This window comes from Temnothorax longispinosus, chromosome 3 (genome assembly GCF_030848805.1).
Source record: "Temnothorax longispinosus isolate EJ_2023e chromosome 3, Tlon_JGU_v1, whole genome shotgun sequence".
Lineage (NCBI taxonomy): Eukaryota > Metazoa > Arthropoda > Insecta > Hymenoptera > Formicidae > Temnothorax > Temnothorax longispinosus.
Window position 1 is genome coordinate 221786 of NC_092360.1, and position 19497 is coordinate 241282.

General features: G+C 36.6%; 2 protein-coding genes across 9 annotated transcripts; one reads left to right on the top strand and one right to left on the bottom strand.

The window, feature by feature from the left end:
- Nucleotides 1–329: 329 nt before the first annotated feature.
- On the top strand, nucleotides 330–11819 carry Tho2 (THO complex subunit 2-like protein). Of its 8 annotated transcripts, none has more exons than XM_071772487.1 (28): nucleotides 330–565; nucleotides 699–742; nucleotides 1709–1800; nucleotides 1896–2009; nucleotides 2211–2326; nucleotides 2409–2539; nucleotides 2700–3079; nucleotides 3345–3523; nucleotides 3702–4294; nucleotides 4377–4611; nucleotides 4727–4844; nucleotides 4932–5094; nucleotides 5167–5348; nucleotides 5527–5811; nucleotides 5925–6037; nucleotides 6145–6340; nucleotides 6523–6651; nucleotides 6807–6935; nucleotides 7047–7304; nucleotides 7414–7562; nucleotides 8953–9103; nucleotides 9404–9509; nucleotides 9615–9655; nucleotides 9743–9856; nucleotides 9956–10016; nucleotides 10117–10178; nucleotides 11042–11106; nucleotides 11643–11819. In XM_071772487.1, the coding sequence occupies exons 1-28, from the start codon at nucleotides 501–503 to the stop codon at nucleotides 11764–11766; spliced, it is 4395 nt and encodes a 1464-aa protein (XP_071628588.1). In that variant the 5' UTR covers nucleotides 330–500; the 3' UTR covers nucleotides 11767–11819. The 8 variants fall into 8 exon arrangements, with proteins under 8 accessions (XP_071628588.1, XP_071628589.1, XP_071628593.1 ...); XM_071772488.1 differs by having other exon boundaries at nucleotides 9746–9856; XM_071772490.1 differs by having other exon boundaries at nucleotides 332–565; nucleotides 11684–11819.
- On the bottom strand, nucleotides 10056–14182 carry LOC139809548 (uncharacterized). The gene is made up of 4 exons (XM_071772498.1): nucleotides 14032–14182; nucleotides 13130–13796; nucleotides 12636–12766; nucleotides 10056–12527 (listed from the first exon to the last, which is right to left on the bottom strand). Exons 1-4 carry the CDS (start codon nucleotides 14064–14066, stop codon nucleotides 12047–12049), a joined length of 1314 nt encoding a protein of 437 aa, XP_071628599.1. The 5' UTR covers nucleotides 14067–14182; the 3' UTR covers nucleotides 10056–12046.
- Between the last annotated feature and the right edge of the window lie 5315 nt (nucleotides 14183–19497).

A 19497-nucleotide genomic window follows, 5' to 3' on the forward strand; every position in this document is an offset into this window, starting at 1 on the left:
TAGCATAATACAAATAAGCGATTAATTGGTCGCCGCGCGAGTCACGCGTTCCTTCCCGACATTGCCATTGGACTGCGTGACGTCACTTGAGCATGACGTATCAAATGAGGTGTCTCGTCGGAGTCGTCGGACGTCGCAGCAGTCGCAGGCATTTCCGCAAAGACAGACGCCTTTCGATTGGCGGCCGCTAGCGACGACATCGCCACCGAGCGATCGCGGGGCCGCCGGCCGCTTCCGATTGGCCGTTGCCGCGCGTCTCCATGACGCGGTACGTCCTCCGTCCTCCCCGGGCGCCTCGCGGCCTCGCGCCGTACTTCGTGGCTTCGGGGACGCGCTCGGTGCTAGCTTCGCACAGTGGCGAATCAAAGGGAAAAAATACGCTACGCACTCTCTCTCTCTCCCCCCGTTAACCTGCGATGTCGAGTTGATTTTTAATCCCTCCGGGTTTCGCACGCTCGTAGCTCCATTTTATTAAAAAAATCCGGACCAGAGCGCTAAATATGGCCAGCAAAGTATGGCATACAGAATTGTGGAAGTCATGGGATAAGCATGGGAAAAATGATTTGTAAGTGGTGTTGTTAGCGCGTCGCCTGGTCGACGCGATCGACACGGTGCATTGCTGGTCGCGAAAACACTTATCTACCCCCGTTAACTCGCTCTACCGAAGACTTAATTTGTCAATTCACGACTGTTTGCAGCCTCAAGCTAATCAAGCACAAATTTAAGGAAGGCAACAGACCAGGTAATAACGTGCTCCGGCTGTGCTCCGCTCCGCTCCGAGCCAGCATGCCCGTTCCGATATATCATTGTCGTTTCAACGCGAAGCGAGCGCAGCCATCCTCATACCCTTCAGTTCCTAAGCGCATGCATATACTTACCACACAATGCTCGCTTCAGCACAACGCATTCTCATACATTCTTTCCATCTCGCGATAACAGCATGATTATCAGTTCCTTATTTATTTATTCATGAGTTATACACACTCATGAATAGTCGGAACGGATCTGATTCTTTTGAAATTTCTTTTGACCTTGTTCATTTTCTTCTGTTTAATTCACTTTACGTGTTGCATTACATTTTGTTGTATAGATCATTTTATATATGTAGTACGTATGATAACTTTGACACATGGAGTAACGACTACGTTAGACGTCATCATTAATCGGGTTTAGTAACATCTGTAGATAACTTCCCAAAATGCTTGTTTACACGAAGAGATGTTATTTCATCTCCAAAGAAAAAGGTCTCGTGAAAGAAATACTTCTTAGCAGATATACTTTTCATAACATTTGCTTAGCATTTACATGTTCTTTTACAACCTTGTAAGTCTTTATAAGTCTAGATCTCTTTGTCAACAGGTATGGAGTAATAACTGGTATTATGAAACTTGATTTAACGAACGTTTATAGAACATTGTATGTCAGCAGTGGCTACCAATGTTATTAAACCCAAGTAATAGTGACGTGTAAACGTAGTCAATGTTACAAAGAGGTTTTTTTTCTATTTTTCACACGGAATTTGCAAAGGAGATAGAAATTGATAAGACTTACACGTTTATTTCAAGCTTTTATATTGCACTTTTATATCTTGTATTTTTTTCCCCACATATATGGGCATTGTTTCATATTTACATTATATCTTCTCATTGTATAACTGCCTTCGATATTGTACGTTATGATGAAAGATCTTTATGGTTTTTTTTTATAGAATGGAGACGCGGAATATACGAATTAATATCAAATGGAATCCATGGAAACGTGAAAAAGGACAGTGTAGTTCAGACATTAGGTGAACTTTCGGTAAGATTCTTTTTATTATCTTAAGCTTTACACGTAACCGCGCCGAAATTAAATGATATTGTAATAATATACTAATATGTGTAATTTGTTTGTAGAGTTTTGATGGTTCCGTACCATCTGCAATAGTAGACATATTTACTTTAATCGATGCAGAAGCGCATAATGAGGAAAGGAACAACTTTTATTATATCGTGAAAGAGTGTGAGAAGGTATACATTCACTTTTACATATAAACCTATATTATATCTCACTTTAAAAAAATTACGAAATTATTGAGAGAGAGGAATATTAAGAAAGATATTCAAGGACATACTTTTAAAGTAGTTAGAATTACTATTTTCTTTTAATTTATTTGATTAAGACTGAGTTTCATCAATATATTACCTTAACTTCTTATTTATTTCCCACAGTTTTTGACCGATAGAATATTGAAAGAACGTTTAGAGATTGAAACTTTGCAAGATGTAGGGACATTGAAAAACAAAAATTTTCAAACCAAGTTTATAAAAGTAAAAACAAAGCTGTAGTGAGTATTTCCCTATCAATTTACGTAAACCATATTTATTGCTGTAAACGAGTTTCTTATAGCCCGCTCGCCTTCTTTGCAGTTATAAACAAAGGAAATTTAATTTATTTCGTGAAGAGAGCGAGGGTTACTCCAAGCTCATTGTAGAATTAAATCAAGAGCGTCCAGACAGTGAGGTGGCATCGACATTGGAAATTGTTAAATCTCTTATCGGTATGATTATCAAAGTTTTTACCGCGAGTACAAAAATATCGCTCTTTTCAGAGGATCTGTACGTTGCGTGAATCGCTACATATAAAAACAGAAATAAACTCATGAATATCCTAAGTAGATGGAAAGTGACGGAAGTACAAGGTGGTATTGTCCTTTACAGGTTATTTTAATCTTGATCCTAATAGAGTACTCGACATCTTATTAGAGACATTTGAAAATCGACCGCAAGACGATGCTCTTTTTATTCCCTTAATACGCTCGTACATGAGCGATCAGCAGGTACTTTGTGAGGTCTTAGGATTCAAGTACTGCTCCACCATCAACGCTACGCCGTTCTCGCTGCAGAAGGTCACCGCGCTTATGCTGCAACATGGTGTGATTAAACTAGATGACATATTACCTTGGCTAGTGCCAGACGATAAAACTATTATATCAGATCATGAGCAAGTAATGAAACAGGCCAAGGAATATGTGCGGAAGTTGAGCGTGATCTCAACGAAAGACAAAGAGGATGTTGTAGAAGAGAAGGAAAATGCACAAGTAATAAACGAAAAGAAATTTTATGAATTATTTATGTTACAAATCTGAGTTTAGCTGATTGTTATTTAATAAAAAATAAATACTGAAAAAGATTGGATCTCTATTCAAAACTTACAATAACTCAAATTAATTTTATAATTAAATTTTTGAAATTAAGTGCAAATTCTTAAAAAAAAAATTGTTTTAAAGTTGTACATAAAGATATTGACCTGTTTTAGTAATTATATGTGATTGATAGGTCATATTCTAATCTCTTGTTTTAAAGGATAAGTATGCAAGCAATCAAAAATTTGGATTATGTGAAGCGCTTCTGGAAATTGGAGCTTGGGAAGTGGCACAAAGTTTATTCAATCGCTTGCCAGATTATTGTTTTACGGATCAACGCCCCATAGCTCTAGCATTGTGCAAAATGATGCAAGCTCTTGTCGAATCTGTATACAGAAAGTAAGTTATTAATATATCTATTTAATTTAATTAAATGTATCTGTTTAATTTAAGAAGGTAACTTGTGGAATTGTATTTATATTATTGAACAAACACTACATGTCGTAAATTATTGATAACAATTGTACTCCAATCTAGTTAAATTATTTTGCAAGTTTTCAAAATTATTTCATTCCAGACACTGTATTGTTTCCCCAAAATTGCCGGGTCGTAAAGTGCCCCCATTGAAGAGTTCCCTTGCGCCGCCGTCATTACGCGATCTGGAGGACATTCATGACTACTTGGTGCCAATGCTGATCGTACTTGGACCGAATCTGCACCAGGATCCTATTCTAATGTACAAGGTGATGAGACTATGTCACGCCGCTATCAAGCACTGTCCACTTGACGCGAGCAAGCAACCATTGAACAAGAACTGCAGTCTTTACTACGATGTACTGACGATACTCGACGTCGCGCTGCTACCATCCCTCTCCTTCATGGACTGTAACTGTTGCGTCGCCGAAGAACTATGGAACATTCTCAAGTACTACCCTTACCAGAATCGTTATTGCCTATACGCGCGCTGGAAGAACGATACACCATTACAGCACGCCGCATTGCTGCGGAAACGTGCGGATGCTCAAAAGAAGATCAAGTCGATTATGAAGCGCGTAAGCAAGGAAACGATCAAGCCAGTCGGCCGGTCAATAGGCAAGCTTACGCACTCCTCACCGGGTGTATTATTCGATTATGTTCTCATACAGATCCAGTTGTATGACAACCTGATAGGTAGGTATCGAATGTGTGCCTTCTGCCGTTATAATCATCTTCGCAAAGGAAAATTGTAACATGTTCATCGTATTGGATGCAGGACCTGTGGTGGACTCCTTAAAATACTTGACAAATATCTCGTACGATGTGTTAGGATATTGTCTTGTAGAGGCATTAGCGGGTGCTGACAGGGATAGATTTAAACACGATGGCACCAGTATATCTTTGTGGCTACAATCTCTGGCTTCTTTTTGCGGAGCGATATTTAAGAAGTATAACATCGAATTAACAGGGTTGCTACAGTATGTAGCGAATCAACTTAAAGCTCAAAAGAGGTACGTTCTCAGATAAACGAGATAAACGAGATACGTAGATAAACGAGATATTGCAGTAAATCTAACTATTAAATCAATTTGCTGCTGCTGCTTCAATATACCGCTCTGCTTTCAGCCTAGATCTATTAATATTAAAAGAAATAGTACAAAAAATGGCTGGTATCGAGGCAGCCGAAGAAATGACGTCTGATCAACTGGACGCTATGGCAGGCGGAGATCTATTAAAAAACGAGGTAAAGTATGGCAGTTGCATGAATATGCAATGTTATATAATGTAACTCTGACGCAGACAAATTAATATAAAAACTGATCCTCTCAAGGCCGGTTACTTTAGTCAAGTTCGCAACACGAAGAAGTCCTCGCAGCGTTTGAAGGAAGCTCTTGCCGAGCAGGATCTCGCGGTTGCTCTGTGCTTATTAATGGCGCAGCAGAAACATTGCGTCGTTTACAGGGAGACCGATAAATCTCATTTAAAACTCGTTGGTAAATAGAATTTTATGCAGAGTCAAAAGTTTTCCTTTACAGATATTATTTTCAATTTTTTTTTTACAATAGGCAAGTTGTACGATCAATGCCAGGACACGCTGGTGCAATTTGGGACTTTCCTGGGTTCGACTATGACAGTAGATGAGTATGTGGAGCGATTACCCTCGATCCATTCTATGCTTCAGGACAATCACATACACGCAGATGTTGCATTTTTTCTGGCACGGCCAATGTTTGCGCATGCCATAAATGTAAGCGAGCTACTTATATATGCATGTTCGAATCTTCTTGACATAATAATATCGTTTAAACAAATCATCTATCCAATTTATTGAAAAGATATCTGCTTATAATTTTTTAATCAGACGATTTGTCGTGGATTATTATATCTTATTCTATGGATCGTCTTACATTGATTTTCTTTCAAAGATAAAATATGACGCCCTCCGCAAAGCTGATCCAAATTACAAGAAAATGTCCACGGCTATGAAACAATTAAAGTACGCGGAAGCCGCGCAAGCTGTTATGGCACCTGTCGCTCAGTCTGTTAGGCCATTACACCCTCTAAAAGTTTGGGAGGACATATCGCCGCAGTTCTTAGTCACGTTTTGGTCTCTATCGATGTACGATTTGTACGTGCCAGGGGAAAGTTATCAAAGGGAAATCAGCAAGTTGAAGCAACTTGCAGCGCAAACCGCCGATTCCAAAGACATGGTATGCGAATATCGGAATATTACACATTATTACTGATTACAGTACTATGACTGACAATAGTTTATTTTAAACGTACATTCTTGATTTAAACCGGGAGTAATGCTGATTTTTAGAATGTAAGTAAAGGAAAGAAGGAACAAGAAAGATATACTACTCTTATCGAGAAGCTGCAGGATGAAAAAAAGAAGCAAGAGGAACACGTTGAAAAAGTTTTTGCGTACCTGAGGTAAAATATCTTGTAATCTCTTTTAATTAATGTAATTATCGTGATTGTATTATGTAGCAATTCAATATTTCGATAGTAACATTCGTATGTTTGCAACTGACTTGTAGACAAGAAAAGGATACATGGTTTTTGTCACGAAGCGCTAAATCTGCGAAAAACGAGACGATAACGCAATTTCTACAGTTATGCCTATTCCCACGGTGTACATTCACAACTGTGGACGCCATGTACTGTGCGAAATTTGTACATACCATCCACTCCCTCAAGACTGCAAATTTTTCAACTCTGCTTTGCTACGATCGTGTAAGACAGTTCTGTCTAATATACATTTATGTGTTGTTACAGCACTAGAACGATAAATTATACTTGTTTATTATAAAGCAACTTTTGTTTGCACAAGACTATTACAAGTACAAACTAAATTTATAGTTTGTTATAGATTGCTACAACTATTTTTATGACAAAATTATTTGTTTCTCTTTCAGCTTTTCTGTGATATTACATATTCAGTCACTTCGTGCACAGAGAACGAAGCAAATCGATATGGCAGATTTTTATGCGCTATGCTGGAAACTGTTATGAGATGGCATTCCGAGAAAGCCATATTTGATAAGGTAAGTAATCTGTAATAACACCGAATAACACATTTCTCGAAGTTTTCAGAGAAGAACGAAAAGATGCTTTACACTTTTAAATATTGGTTCTGATTATCTTTTGGATTCTTATTTAACACTTTGAATATGTATTAGTAAATATCTTATGAATATAGGAATGCAGTAATTACCCTGGCTTCGTAACCAAGTTCCGTGTGAGCAATCAATTTTCTGAAGCGAACGATATGGTCGGATTTGAAAATTACAGACACGTGTGCCACAAGTGGCACTATAAGATCACAAAGGTATTTACGCAATCTTATGAACATATGTGCTATATATATATTTGAATATGAAAATGTTATTTTAGTGCTGAGAAAAAGCACTTATGATCGAATTAATATTTTCTTTGACAGGCTATCGTAGTGTGTCTAGATTCTAAGGATTATGTGCAAATAAGGAATTCTTTGATAATATTGATCAAGATATTGCCACATTTCCCGGTCTTGGCGAAACTCTCTCAGATCCTCGAACGAAAGGTGGAGAAGGTGAGGGAGGAAGAGCGTGGCCAGCGTCAGGATTTGCACGTTCTAGCCACATCGTATAGTGGGCAACTGAAAGCTAAAACTCCCAATATGATACGCGAATCAGACTTTCACCATGTGGGCGACAAGGTAAAAAAAGATTTTTTTTATATAATCGATATAAATTCATAAAGAGAAAGAAATTATATCTCAAATGTGTTTGAGAAAGTTATTCATTTTATTATACTTATTTGTACAGGCTAAGACACAAGACACAACGAATAATGAAACGAGCGATAAAGTTAGCAATGGAGTAGCAGTGAAAGAAAATAATAACGGAGACGCTCGGCCAGAAAAGGAAAACAAGGAACAACGAGAAAAACGAAGTTCATCCAATCAAATGCATCAGTAAGTAATATATAAATATTTAGAAATATATACACAGTTGCATTGGAACTTGTATTTTTTTTATTCTTTGATATTTTATGTAGAAAATTATATACGCGAAAATTTAATAAAAGATATGCGGATATAATAAATGGAAACATAATAAAATTTCAAAATTTTTGTCGGAGCTATGGGGGGGAGGGGAAGGGACAAATAATCTAAATAAATAAGATCAACATGATATGCAATCAAACTAACGAAAACGCTATTAAACGGTCAAGACCGGATCTTGATTGCTTAATAATAATAATAATATTAAAGGGGTAAATTTTACGTAAAATTCTTTGCCTTAGCAAACCACGTGCCGTTACTTACGGACTTAAAACGCAGTCTCAACCAAAGCTAGAACAGCACAATCAACAGCACAATTATAATACATCTTTTAGGAAATTAGAAATAAACGATATGAGAAATACGGAATATATCGGATATATTACGAAAAATATAACACTCCAAGATTTGAACCTGGATCTCTCTCATTCCGTAACTGGCGTCTCAATTCGACCACTGAGGCATAATTCAATCAGCAGACTTGTTTAAAACAAAAATTTTAATTATATAATTCGTTATCTCTAATCTTTTTCTCATATGTGTTAAATAAAAAATTAATAAATAAAATATATGCCGTCTTAGGAATATGAGATCTTTTATAGCTTAATAATATTTCTGTGTGAATTTATATACTCTCTTTTTCCACTTTATTTTTAATTATTTTTTATTTATTTATTTTTTATTTAACACATATGAGAAAAAGATTAGGGATAACGAATTATATAGTTAAAAATTTTGTCTTAAACAATTCTGCTGATTGAATTAATCGGTATGCCTCAGTGGTCAAATTGAGACCCGTCACGGAATGAGAGAGATCTAGGTTCGAATCCTGGCTGAAGTGTTATTTTTCGTAACATATCCGATGTATTCCGTATTTTTTATATCGTTTATTTTTAATTTTCTACAAGATGTGTGCTATAGTGTGATTAAATTGATTATCAATTTAATTATATAATTGTACTAATCCAGCTTTGATTGCGACTGCGTTTTAAGTCTGTAAGTAACGGCGCGTGGTGTGCTAAGGTAAAAAATTGTACGTAAAATTCACTCGAATTATATTATTAGGCGACCAAGATTCAGTCCTGACTGTTTAAGTCCTGATGACGTTTTCCTTAAGTCTCAGTCACAAATCACAATAGGTATTTTAAGCCCTAAGCCCTAAGAAACTCACTAATCACAGTCGATTATTCTTCTAAAAAATTTGACTGTGATTGATCAGTTTTTTAGAGTTTGGGTCTTAAAACATCTATGGACTGAGACTAATTTGACAAATGATATGTTAAGTATGGAAATCTTACAGCGATATCAATTCTTTGAATAGCGAAAACTCCGAGAAGTTCAGAAAGAAAGAAGACAGTAAGGATGTTTCGGAAGCAAAAGAGAAATATGTGAAAAAAGAAGAAGTGAAAGACGATGAGGGATTAGATAAGAAGGATCGCAAATATTATAAGGTAATTATTATGTTAAAATATTTTTACACGGAATGTTCCGAAAGGAAAAGAGAAAGTTGAGATGGAATTTAATAGAAAATGCAATTTGAATAAAAGAATTTCAGTAAGCGTATAGTCGTAAATGTTTTCTTATAAAGTTAATGTTAAAAAGCTTTGTTCCATGCTTTTGTAAACGAAATATCGTAATTTGTATATATTATTATTATATGATAACTTATCATCTCGAAATTGATATTCAAGATTTTCTTTCAATTTTGGTATAATCAATGATATATAAAAATGCAAATTTTATATTTTCAGGAAGAACACTATTATAGTGGTGGTGTCGACAATTTAGACCGAGATCTTTCCAGCGTGTCAAATAGTAGTGCTAGTTCGGGTCCTGTACAAGAAGGTCCCGAGAGAGGTTTGTACTATGACTTAACGATCAAACATTAAAATCGTGTAATTATAAATATAAAAAAAATGTATTGCTCTCTGTATATTTTAATATTATAAAATTTTTACTCAGTTTCAGATGTAAAAAGAAGAAAAGTAGAGAGCGTCCCGAAGGTGACGATACATTCTACATTATATCTATGTTTTAATTGTTATATATTTCCACGTTTTTTCTTGGCATAAATATTTTTGTGTATTCAGCAGGAAGGAAGACGCGCAGAGGCTGTTCTTGATAAGAAAGAACGTTCTAGTAAAGGGAAAGCACGTGACGAACAGAAAGAACTGCGTAGGGAAAAGAAACAGGGACGGAAAAGGGTAATTATGTGTTTATCATTTAATTATTGCATACAATCATTACACATACCACACGATTCAGAATGCATATACTATTTATTAAATAACCAATTAACACAGGATCGTGCAGAGGAATCCATAGCAACCACTGAACAAAAACGAAGAAAAGATGACGAAAGAGGTTTGTGTAATTATATTTCCGCTATTATTACAAAAAATATAGACTCATCAATAAATATTTATTATATATTAAAATATATATCGCATTACATATGTTATAGCCAAAGGCACGCATCAGAACGGTGACATTCCTGAACATAGAGAAAAGCATCATTACAGTAAGGTCAGTAATATTAATTAGCATTTTTGTAATGTTATTAAACAGTTAAGCTTCTATTCAAAACGTAGCCTACTATTTATTTTCTCTTGAATTTAGTTATAAACTTTGATTTTAGTTCTGCTAATTTTCATTTATATTTTATGAATAATTATTTCTATTTTTTTTCTCTGCTTACTTTTTTATAATTGTTGGAATCTTGTTATAATATATACTAGACCAGAATAATATCTAGAATAATCCAATTAAATTTAATCTTGATCTTTAATTTTCTTACTTTAGGATACATTAATTTTTTTATCATTTTATTATTATATTATGCTTTAACATTCACACATTTACTTACATTTTGGGATGCATAAAGTACATAGAGTAGAAGAAACCCTTAGCTATAAGAAATATACAGAATAATCAAATCAATAACGATATGAAAATGTTGGTCAAAAAGATACTAATGCACTTGCAAAAGTTATAATATATAGAATATATAGAAAAATGTATACAATACATTTGTAGCTCCATGTTCTATGAACATGTATATTTTCTTTTTTTTTTACGCGTACTTTGATGAGATTTATTACACATCGTATATCGTAAGTTTTGTAACATAGAAACTGCTGCAATTATTTTTGTAGTTCTTATTAACTAGCTGACTTGTTTCATGAAAAAAAATCAAGTTATCACTTTTTTTAAAACAATTTTCTATTACTTCATAGTTGATAAAGATGTCTACTTCGAGTACATTAAAAGGACGAAATGGGCGGCTATAGCAAAAACAAGAAAGTATAGATGTCAATTACCCCCCTCCCCCAATATCAGTCACAAGAAATCATGGCATTCGGAAGACTTATTCAAGAATGTATTTTCAGGAAAAATCTCCGTACGCAAAGGATCGTCCTCATGAACGTGAAGGCCGCGAAAGCCGTGATAAACAATATCCTTTTCTATGCATTTAATATATTCAACAGCTGAACACAAATATTATTCTTGCTTTTTTTACAGCTAGTTGATTTTATTACAATAATGTCATATAACATTTGTGATACATACTTGTGATACAGTAGTATGTTAAGCTTTGTAGCTAATTAAGTGTTAAAGTAGATTATGTACTATGTACATAGAATGAATCGTACAATTATTGCGAGTTAATTTTTTATATAACATTTTCTCATTTTAATTAAGAAATCTTACTAACATTTATTAACCGTTTATAAGTAAAAGTAAACATTGTTTTATTAACTGCATTTTTGTTAAGTAGAAGTGAAATAATTTAACACTTAATTACATTAGTTAAATGTAATTGTTCGAGTGTTTATTTACTCTGTTTATGAAATTTGTAATACATACGTTTCAAACTTTTTAAGACAAAATATATTCTATCTTTTTTTGTAACTATAATTTCCATTGTTTTCTTTTTTTTTGAGAAAGAATCCTTAACTGCTCAATAACTGTATGATTTATCCTATGCACGAAAAAACAAGTGCTCGGTATGATCCTTAATTCAAGTGTACTAGGAGGAGTTCAGACCCGAAACGGAGATGATGTACAACAACAGAAAGGAGCTCGACTTAACATTTTCTATGCTAATGTTTGATGTTGCATGTAATGAACGTAGAATTCAAAATAAAGCAAAAAGATAGTCGGTAATTTGTATATTATATGTTTTAACACATCCAATTTTATAAAATAAATTATCTAAATGTCCGATACTTTTTGATACATGTTTCGATTTAGTCTTTTTTTTCTTCCGAAGATGAAGAAAATCAAAACCCTCACAAGTGATATGCGTGATGTGTAATGTGCACGGTTGATAATTGTGCGTGCAGTAATGATAATAAATAATTAATAAACAATATTTTGGAATGTCTTATTCGCTACGACGAAGTGCTGACGAAATTACAGAAATACTGATCGGCCTTGGAGCTCTCTTCCTCCAGGCGCTTTAGCCGCATTTTGGCATCCTGAAGAATATCCTCCGTGGAACTGCTCTCGCTGACGATCGCGTTCGCGCTGACAATTCGAGCCACAGAAATCGGCATCTCGATCGGTTGAAATAAACGCACCTCCTCCAATTGGCGTGACAATTGGGCGCTGCGCTGCGTAATCTGTTCTATCTTCGATCGTTGCTCTTCCACGAGATTCGTCAGCTCCAGCTTCTGCCTTTGTAGAGTTCTGCATTCGTCCATTATCGTGCGGTTCTCCGTGTCAGTTTGCACGTGAATGTCCCGGAGATTGTTCTGAGCGCACTGATTCGCCGTACCTTGCGACACTTCCTTCTGCATTTTGACGAGCTCTCGTTGCAGTTTCTTCAAACCACCCTCAAACTTTCTGTAACTGTCTCGTTCTCTCTGCAATCTGTAGAAATTTATTTCAAACAATAATGAACAAATATGAACAGACTAAGATTAGAAAAATAGAAAGAATTAAACGGAGATGAACTATTTTCTCGTTTTCGTCAAGTACCTGTTAGCTTCTTGAGTTAAGAAATTTTGTTTCATAGATAGCTCCATTTCCTTCTGCAAGATACATTGCGCATTGCTCTCTTTCTTTTCTTTTAGTTGTTTTTCTTTCAGGGTCAAAGATTGCATTACATTCTAAATACATAAAAGAAAATAATATTAGAGATAAAATAATATCCGAGCCGAAACGTTTGAAGTTATATCCAAGAAGATGAATAAATGAGACATTACGCAAGAAGAACCGCGTTTGACCCTTATAGCCTCTTTTCTTCCCGTTTTGTTAATTTTCGAGGGTCCGTTTACGATTTAATAAAATAATATATTTAAATTGTTTCCTATCAGACTAGATCTTTTCCTAAATGGAAATTATGATGTATACAATGAGAAAATCTTCTGTTTATTACAGAAAACTGCTTATTAATTGAGCCATTACCAAAGAATGTGATAATATTTCATGGAATATCTTGTATCAAATATGTACATGATTGAAGGCATTACCTGAGCTTCTTCCACTTTTGCATTTAATGAACTCAGTTGATATTTTATAACCGTGGCTTGCTGCTTCAATTTACTTTCCTTAGTCTTCAACTCGTCATCGTATAGTTGTTTCTGTTGCATAATTTTCTTCCTTATTGCCCGCATTTTCGTCGCGTCTGCAAGATTCGCTTCCAAAGCTAAGTCAGCTTGCGTCTCTCTGTCAAACATGGACCTTCTGGTTGACGATTGAGCGTTGACAACGAGCGAGGCTATCGAGCTCAGAATGGACAGCAACAGCGGTGCTTCGCTGTTCATGTAATTCGATATAATGTACTGGCCCTCGGGCCTGTTGGGATCAATGCCCAGGGTTTCCAGCGTGTGCGCTATATAATCGCTTTGCAACTTATTGTGCCCGCTACCACCGCCCCTGTCACCGTCGTCGGCGGTGCGCTGGGGCGCGCTGTTGCAAAAGTTTACTAAAAGCGGAACTTCGCTAGCGAATATCGACAGGGTGAAGGAGTAATTGTGACCAAACAGATACTCGGCTATTAACATATCGTAAACGTACTGTTTCGCCGACTTCGCCTCTCTGCTCTTGCACAGCCTCAGGTCCTTACGCTTCAAAGCGTTCACCAGGTTCTGCCGCAGGTGCGTCCTGATATCAGATACAATCCCACACTTCTCAAACCTGTGAAGATACAGTGGATACAGCCTTATTGGTGCAATCAAAACGAACAAAAAAAAAATAGAATTATTTATGTTGCGAGTTAGATACACAGACTGATTCATAATTGTAAATTGTAAACAGCACTTGATGTAAACATTATTTTGAAGACTGGGAGTAGATATAACCTCGACGAAAATTTTTTTTATTTTACCGGCAAAATTGAATACAATGTTATGTAGACTGTTTACGTACTTACCATGTATATACGGTGGAGTAGTAATCACTATCCATGTCGAATAAAAAGTACGTGACACGGTTATGACAGTTAGATGAATACAAACACTCAGGGACGCTCAAATTGGGATTGATACCAATACCCGCCAATCTTACTCCGTGGATAAAGCAACACTTTTATTATCCAGCATTCTCAATTCACTGAGATTACCGATAGTCGGTTGATACTTTACTTAGTTGATAATCAAAAAGCAATAAATATATATCAAGATTGCTTGCTGATTGACAGTCGATCAATTAGAAATTATTATTGGCATCGAAAAAGTTTATATACCGAATAATAAATGTATAATATTATTATAATATATTTATTAATAATACTTTAAATTAAAAAAGTTTGTTAAATATAAATAATAAATAAATATTAAATATTAATCTCGAAGAAATAAAAAACAACGGAAAAATAATTAAAAGTATATAAGATCGAAAAAACGTAATTAAAAATATAAATAAGGATGTATGTGCGAACAGGTAATAATATATAGACTTTTTTCTTTATTAACGTCATCGTAGTGAGATTGATTGCGAATTATCGTATTGCGTTGTAAAATAACACGGTTGCAATCAGTTGCGATACCGCGATTTTCTAATAGGAACTCCGATTGCGAATTACGACTCTGTCTGTGTTTCGCAAACGGCGTTTACGATTGCTCGTATCATATATTTTCGCACAGTGATTATATCGCATTACCGATAAAGCAACGATATTTATTTACACGTCGCTGTGGCTGCGACACATAGAGCGTCGATATTTCGGTCTCGATATATAACTGCAGGAAGGACGACGAAGGAAGCAGGAAGGTGGGAGGGAGAGAGAGAGAGCGAGGGAGGACCGATGGATGGAGAACGGGCAAAATAGATTCATTAGCACGACGCTACTGCAGCTGCGGCCGAGGCGAAACCTTCAATCCTGGTGTATTCTAAGCTCGGTGGTTTCCAACGAGTAATTATTGCCTGAAATCAATGTTGCGAAAATCCCCTCCCCCCCCTCTCTCTCTCTCTTTTTTTTTCTTTCGCTCCCTGAAGGGGCGAGGAAGATCCGCCGCTGAAAAGCCGCCGGGGAATAAAGCGGCAACAAAGAACGTCAATTTTCCACCGTTCCTCGGCGAACTGAGCCGATTAACCCTTCGTTGCATGAACGTTTCGGTTGCAAATTCAGACCGGCCTGATGAAATATGATATCCCCTTTTTATCGCGAGAAGATATTAAGAATAATAATAATAACATCTTTATATTGCAATGTATTAAATTTCTGAAACTATCAAGAATTTAAGATCAAGACAGATAAAATATAAGAGTCATATGCAGAGAAAAGTACATGCAAATTATTATAGATACTATAATTAAAAATATTGACTCGGATACATCGTGAAAATTAGGAGAATTTACTCCTACATAAATAATCATTTTTTATGCTCGTTCCAGGATCGCTTTTTAAATAAAATGCGATTTCAAGCGTATTTAATCCTTTGGCGCTTTTTTTGGAACAGTACCTCTTTCCGAGACTATTATTTTTTTTTTATGTCGTATTTCCTTGTCGCATTTATTACAACACGTACATTCGTTTGCGAGTGAACGGATTCAAGAATAATATATCCTATATATATGTATATATATATATATATATATATATATATATATATATATATATGTCTTTATTTCAGCTAAACGCCAAGAAAGGACTTGGTTTACAATTCTACTTAACACACACATCCATGCATCCATCCACACGTCAAACATCATTCTTCTTTACAAACAAGCCGCAGTACATTATTATTTACATTATCATTATTGTTTACAGCCATTATCTTTTTTATAGCTTTCCTTTCTCCTTTTCCATAATCTATTTAGCACCTTTCCTTTTTCCATTCTAAATTTGTCATCGCATATATTCTCTAATCGTTCTCCATTATTCCTACCTAAGTTCTCAAACCACATACTTTGTGATGTTGCACTCGTTTATATGTATAATGCTCTAAATTCTTCTAAATTGTCCCTACCTGACTTGCAGAATCTAAGTACACTTCGTATCTTCCTCGTCAAGCCAATATTTATTTGTATCCTCTAAATTGCCGCACCTTAATTTTACCATCGCTCTAATCTCATCTCCTGTTTTTACTTTATCCAAGTTCGCTTTTATCCTATATATACTTCGTCGCGATACAAATCGCGCGAAGCGTAACCAAAATTATGCTACGCGAGCGAACGCGTCTAAGAGTTAACAACGTCGGCCGAACCGAGAGAGGGTTGAGAGAGGAAAGCCACCCCCCGCGCGCGGGGGGGCAAAGGGGCCCACGGTGCTTTGGTCGACGGTCAACCTATAGGCGTGCCGCAGCGTGTGCCGGGAACGATTCGCGCGCGTTGCGGCTAGCTGATTAATTAGAACCTCTACCTCTACACACCGGCCCCTTCCCTCTCGCGTTCCCCCCATCGTCAAGGGAACTCGATGTAATTACGGGCATCGGGCGCGCGCGGCCCGTAGCTCCGCGGTCGCGGAGGGGGACGAGCGGCAGGGGGAACGGGATAGGAGGAGAGATGCAAAATGACTGCGCGGGTTGGCCGCCGCCGCGGGGGTGGTACCGAAAAGCACAGTGATTCACGTAGCGCAGTTACCGGTGTGGACGGACGGACGGACGGATGGATGGATGGATGGATGGATGGAGTGGTTGGGACGGACGGTCAGGATGGTTAGGATGGCTAGGTCGGGAAAATCCAACGGCGAAGCCGGAGAAGGCGGTGGAGTCGGACAAACTGGATTCATTACGCCGCGGAAGGAGGTGTAGCGGCGGCGGCGCGAGGGGTGGAAAGTAGCGCGGGAAGCTGATAGAGGAATGCGGGAAGGCGGAAGGGAGGGGGTGGTAGCGCGCGTCACAGCGTATTCGCCACCGGCCGCGGACGTAAAGGGGTGAACTCTTCCGCGCCGATTTTCGGGCCATTACCGGGAACCTCTTCGTCGATCCTTTCGTTAATCCTTTCGCGAGTAAGGAAAGCGTCTTTCCGTTATCGCCGGAAACGGAATATTCTTTTCGTCTTTTGCGTTTTGCACGCAAAAGTTTACTTTGCTTTATTTCTTTTTAAAAGCGTGATAATCGCTTCTTTGCTGTAACGATGAAATAACTCCAAAAACGAAGCTTTCCAGAAAATAAATTTGAATGTTTTAAGGGTGTTCTAAAGAGTTAGTTAAAATGTAACGAAGTGACAAAAATTTAATATCATATTAGGCAATTTTTGGCGTGACTCTGGTATAAGCAACCAAAGGGTACCAAACTGCACCAGAACCAATAGCAGCCACGGATAGCAACTTTGGTATATGTACCAAACCATACCAAACGATCGCCAAAAATCGCCTATTGTGTATTCTCTTTCAAAGTTCGGGGCTAAATTTCAAATCGATTCACAATTTAGATAAAAAGTTATCAATTCTTGAATATCCGTTTTACAAAGTAAAGGGTTTTACAGAGAAAAGTGTAAACATTAAAAAATGTTACTAATATAATTTTACACACAAGCAGATCATCAACAAACAAAAATATAGCAATAAAATTTGAAACAATTTAAAATTTTTTTGAAAAATTTTTTTGAAAAAAATAGTGGTAACAATTATTTACAGTCACTAAATCTACGTCTTTTACATTCTATTAGATGTTCCGTAACTATTTATATACATTTTTTTGTCTTTGGATCCCTGGAGATTCGAATTAATATCAGAGTTTTTAAGATTTCCTGCGTACTTTTGGTTGGGACGGTACCTATATAGAACATCCTTAAATCATTAAAATTTTGTAATATTATTTTTAAATGTAATAACTCTGATGATTTTGGTGTAATAACTGATTATAGAGGAATAAAAATATATCTAAATATATGTATATTACCTCTTCGTTAATTCTTTGGCGACTTATAATATATATAGGAATGGTTAAAATTGACTGAATTTAAGTATAATTTGACACTATGAATTTAACAGTGTAGAAAAACTTTATATCCAATCTCCTGGTATAACATATTTCGCGATTACATCGAACACACAAGTGGAAAAAAAATCTAAAATAATGTAAAATATATAAAGCTTCTTTTGTCCACAGAGGGTTGGAGTACCTAAATTTAATTCGACGGATTTGCGTAATATTCCCGCGGATATTGCGCGAAAGGGGAAAACGGATAGTAAATTTCCTTCGCGAGGAATTTCTTAACCGCAACCATCCTGAATCTTACCCCTGAGTCCACCTCTCAGGAAGATTTCCGGTTAATTTGTTACTCATTGGACTGGCCGGCACTCGCTGTAGCCGTTGCCCACCTATTTAATATGTCGATCTCCCTTTCCATCATCTCCTCGATCGATCTCTGCCTCCTTCCGTATCCCTGCCTCTTTCCCCAACCCCTTTTCCTCCTCAAACTCAACCCTTCCGCTACCCTTATCCGCATCTCTTTCCTCTCTTGGTAGTTATGATTTCGAAAACGTCTATTCCCGGTTTTCTGCGAAAACCCGTCTTTAAAAATCGTCTTTTGTTTCTTAGCCCTTTATGTATTTCCTTACTGTATATACTTTTATCGTCCAAAAATAAAGATTTAAGAGACAATTTATACAAATTAAGTATACATAGATATGAGGAATATTATTATTAAGATTAATCGAATCACATCAAGAAGATTATTATGATAATAACTGTTAATTATTATTGACTTAAATCACACTATCTTGGATGTCGCTAAACTTCATCGACTTCCATCGACATTACAACCGTTAATTATTGATTTAAATCATTGTCTTGGAAATCGCTGAACTCCATCAACTCTTCCATCGATATAAATAACTCGATTGTTTTACTTCGGATTATCAAACTTTAATCAATATCTTCGAATTATGCTTGAAATTATTAAATCGGAATTTAAGACGGACCCGTTTTGAGTTAAAAATGTTAAAATCATACACAAGTTTCATTAAATAATCTCAGAACACGATTGTCTTGGATAATAAGGATTAGCATATAAATAATCAATAATCTGAAAACTCTCGATCGTTCTTAGATTTAAGGATTTAACGAAGTCCAGCAAATGGAGTTCAATTGTTGGTGTAGCGAAAGTTATTAAACAATTTCTTCCCAGAGTGACGAAGTACGAAGAATCGTGTGGCGACTCACGAAAGCTCCACCACGAGATCGCGTACAATAGCCCGGGTCTTTTCCCGCTCGATGACGATGGCCGTCAGCACAGATCCGCTTTAAGTGATTACTGCATTTCCATACGCGGGCAGAACGCCGAAGAACGGAAACAATGTATCCCCGGAACAAGCGGCTTGGATATCGTGCATTGTGCTCCGGATATCGCGGCGATTCGCTAAACAAAAACGGCCACTGGTTCGCCATTCCTCCACCCGCCCCAACCACCGCGGCGTCTTCCCCTCCGACGGGGGAGACGCCAACCCGCC

Excerpts from the sequence above, each read along its gene's own strand:
- Tho2 (XM_071772487.1), top strand. The coding sequence starts at position 501 with ATGGCCAGCAAAGTATGGCATACAGAATTGTGGAAGTCATGGGATAAG. Across the intron at positions 6,652-6,806 it reads AGAAAGCCATATTTGATAAG|GAATGCAGTAATTACCCTGG; the intron begins GTAAGTAATCTG and ends TTATGAATATAG. Across the intron at positions 9,656-9,742 it reads AAGTAGAGAGCGTCCCGAAG|CAGGAAGGAAGACGCGCAGA; the intron begins GTGACGATACAT and ends TTGTGTATTCAG.
- LOC139809548 (XM_071772498.1), bottom strand. The coding sequence starts at position 14,066 with ATGGATAGTGATTACTACTCCACCGTATATACATG. Across the intron at positions 12,767-13,129 it reads CAAAAGTGGAAGAAGCTCAG|AATGTAATGCAATCTTTGAC; the intron begins GTAATGCCTTCA and ends TTATGTATTTAG. Across the intron at positions 12,528-12,635 it reads TTAACTCAAGAAGCTAACAG|ATTGCAGAGAGAACGAGACA; the intron begins GTACTTGACGAA and ends AAATTTCTACAG.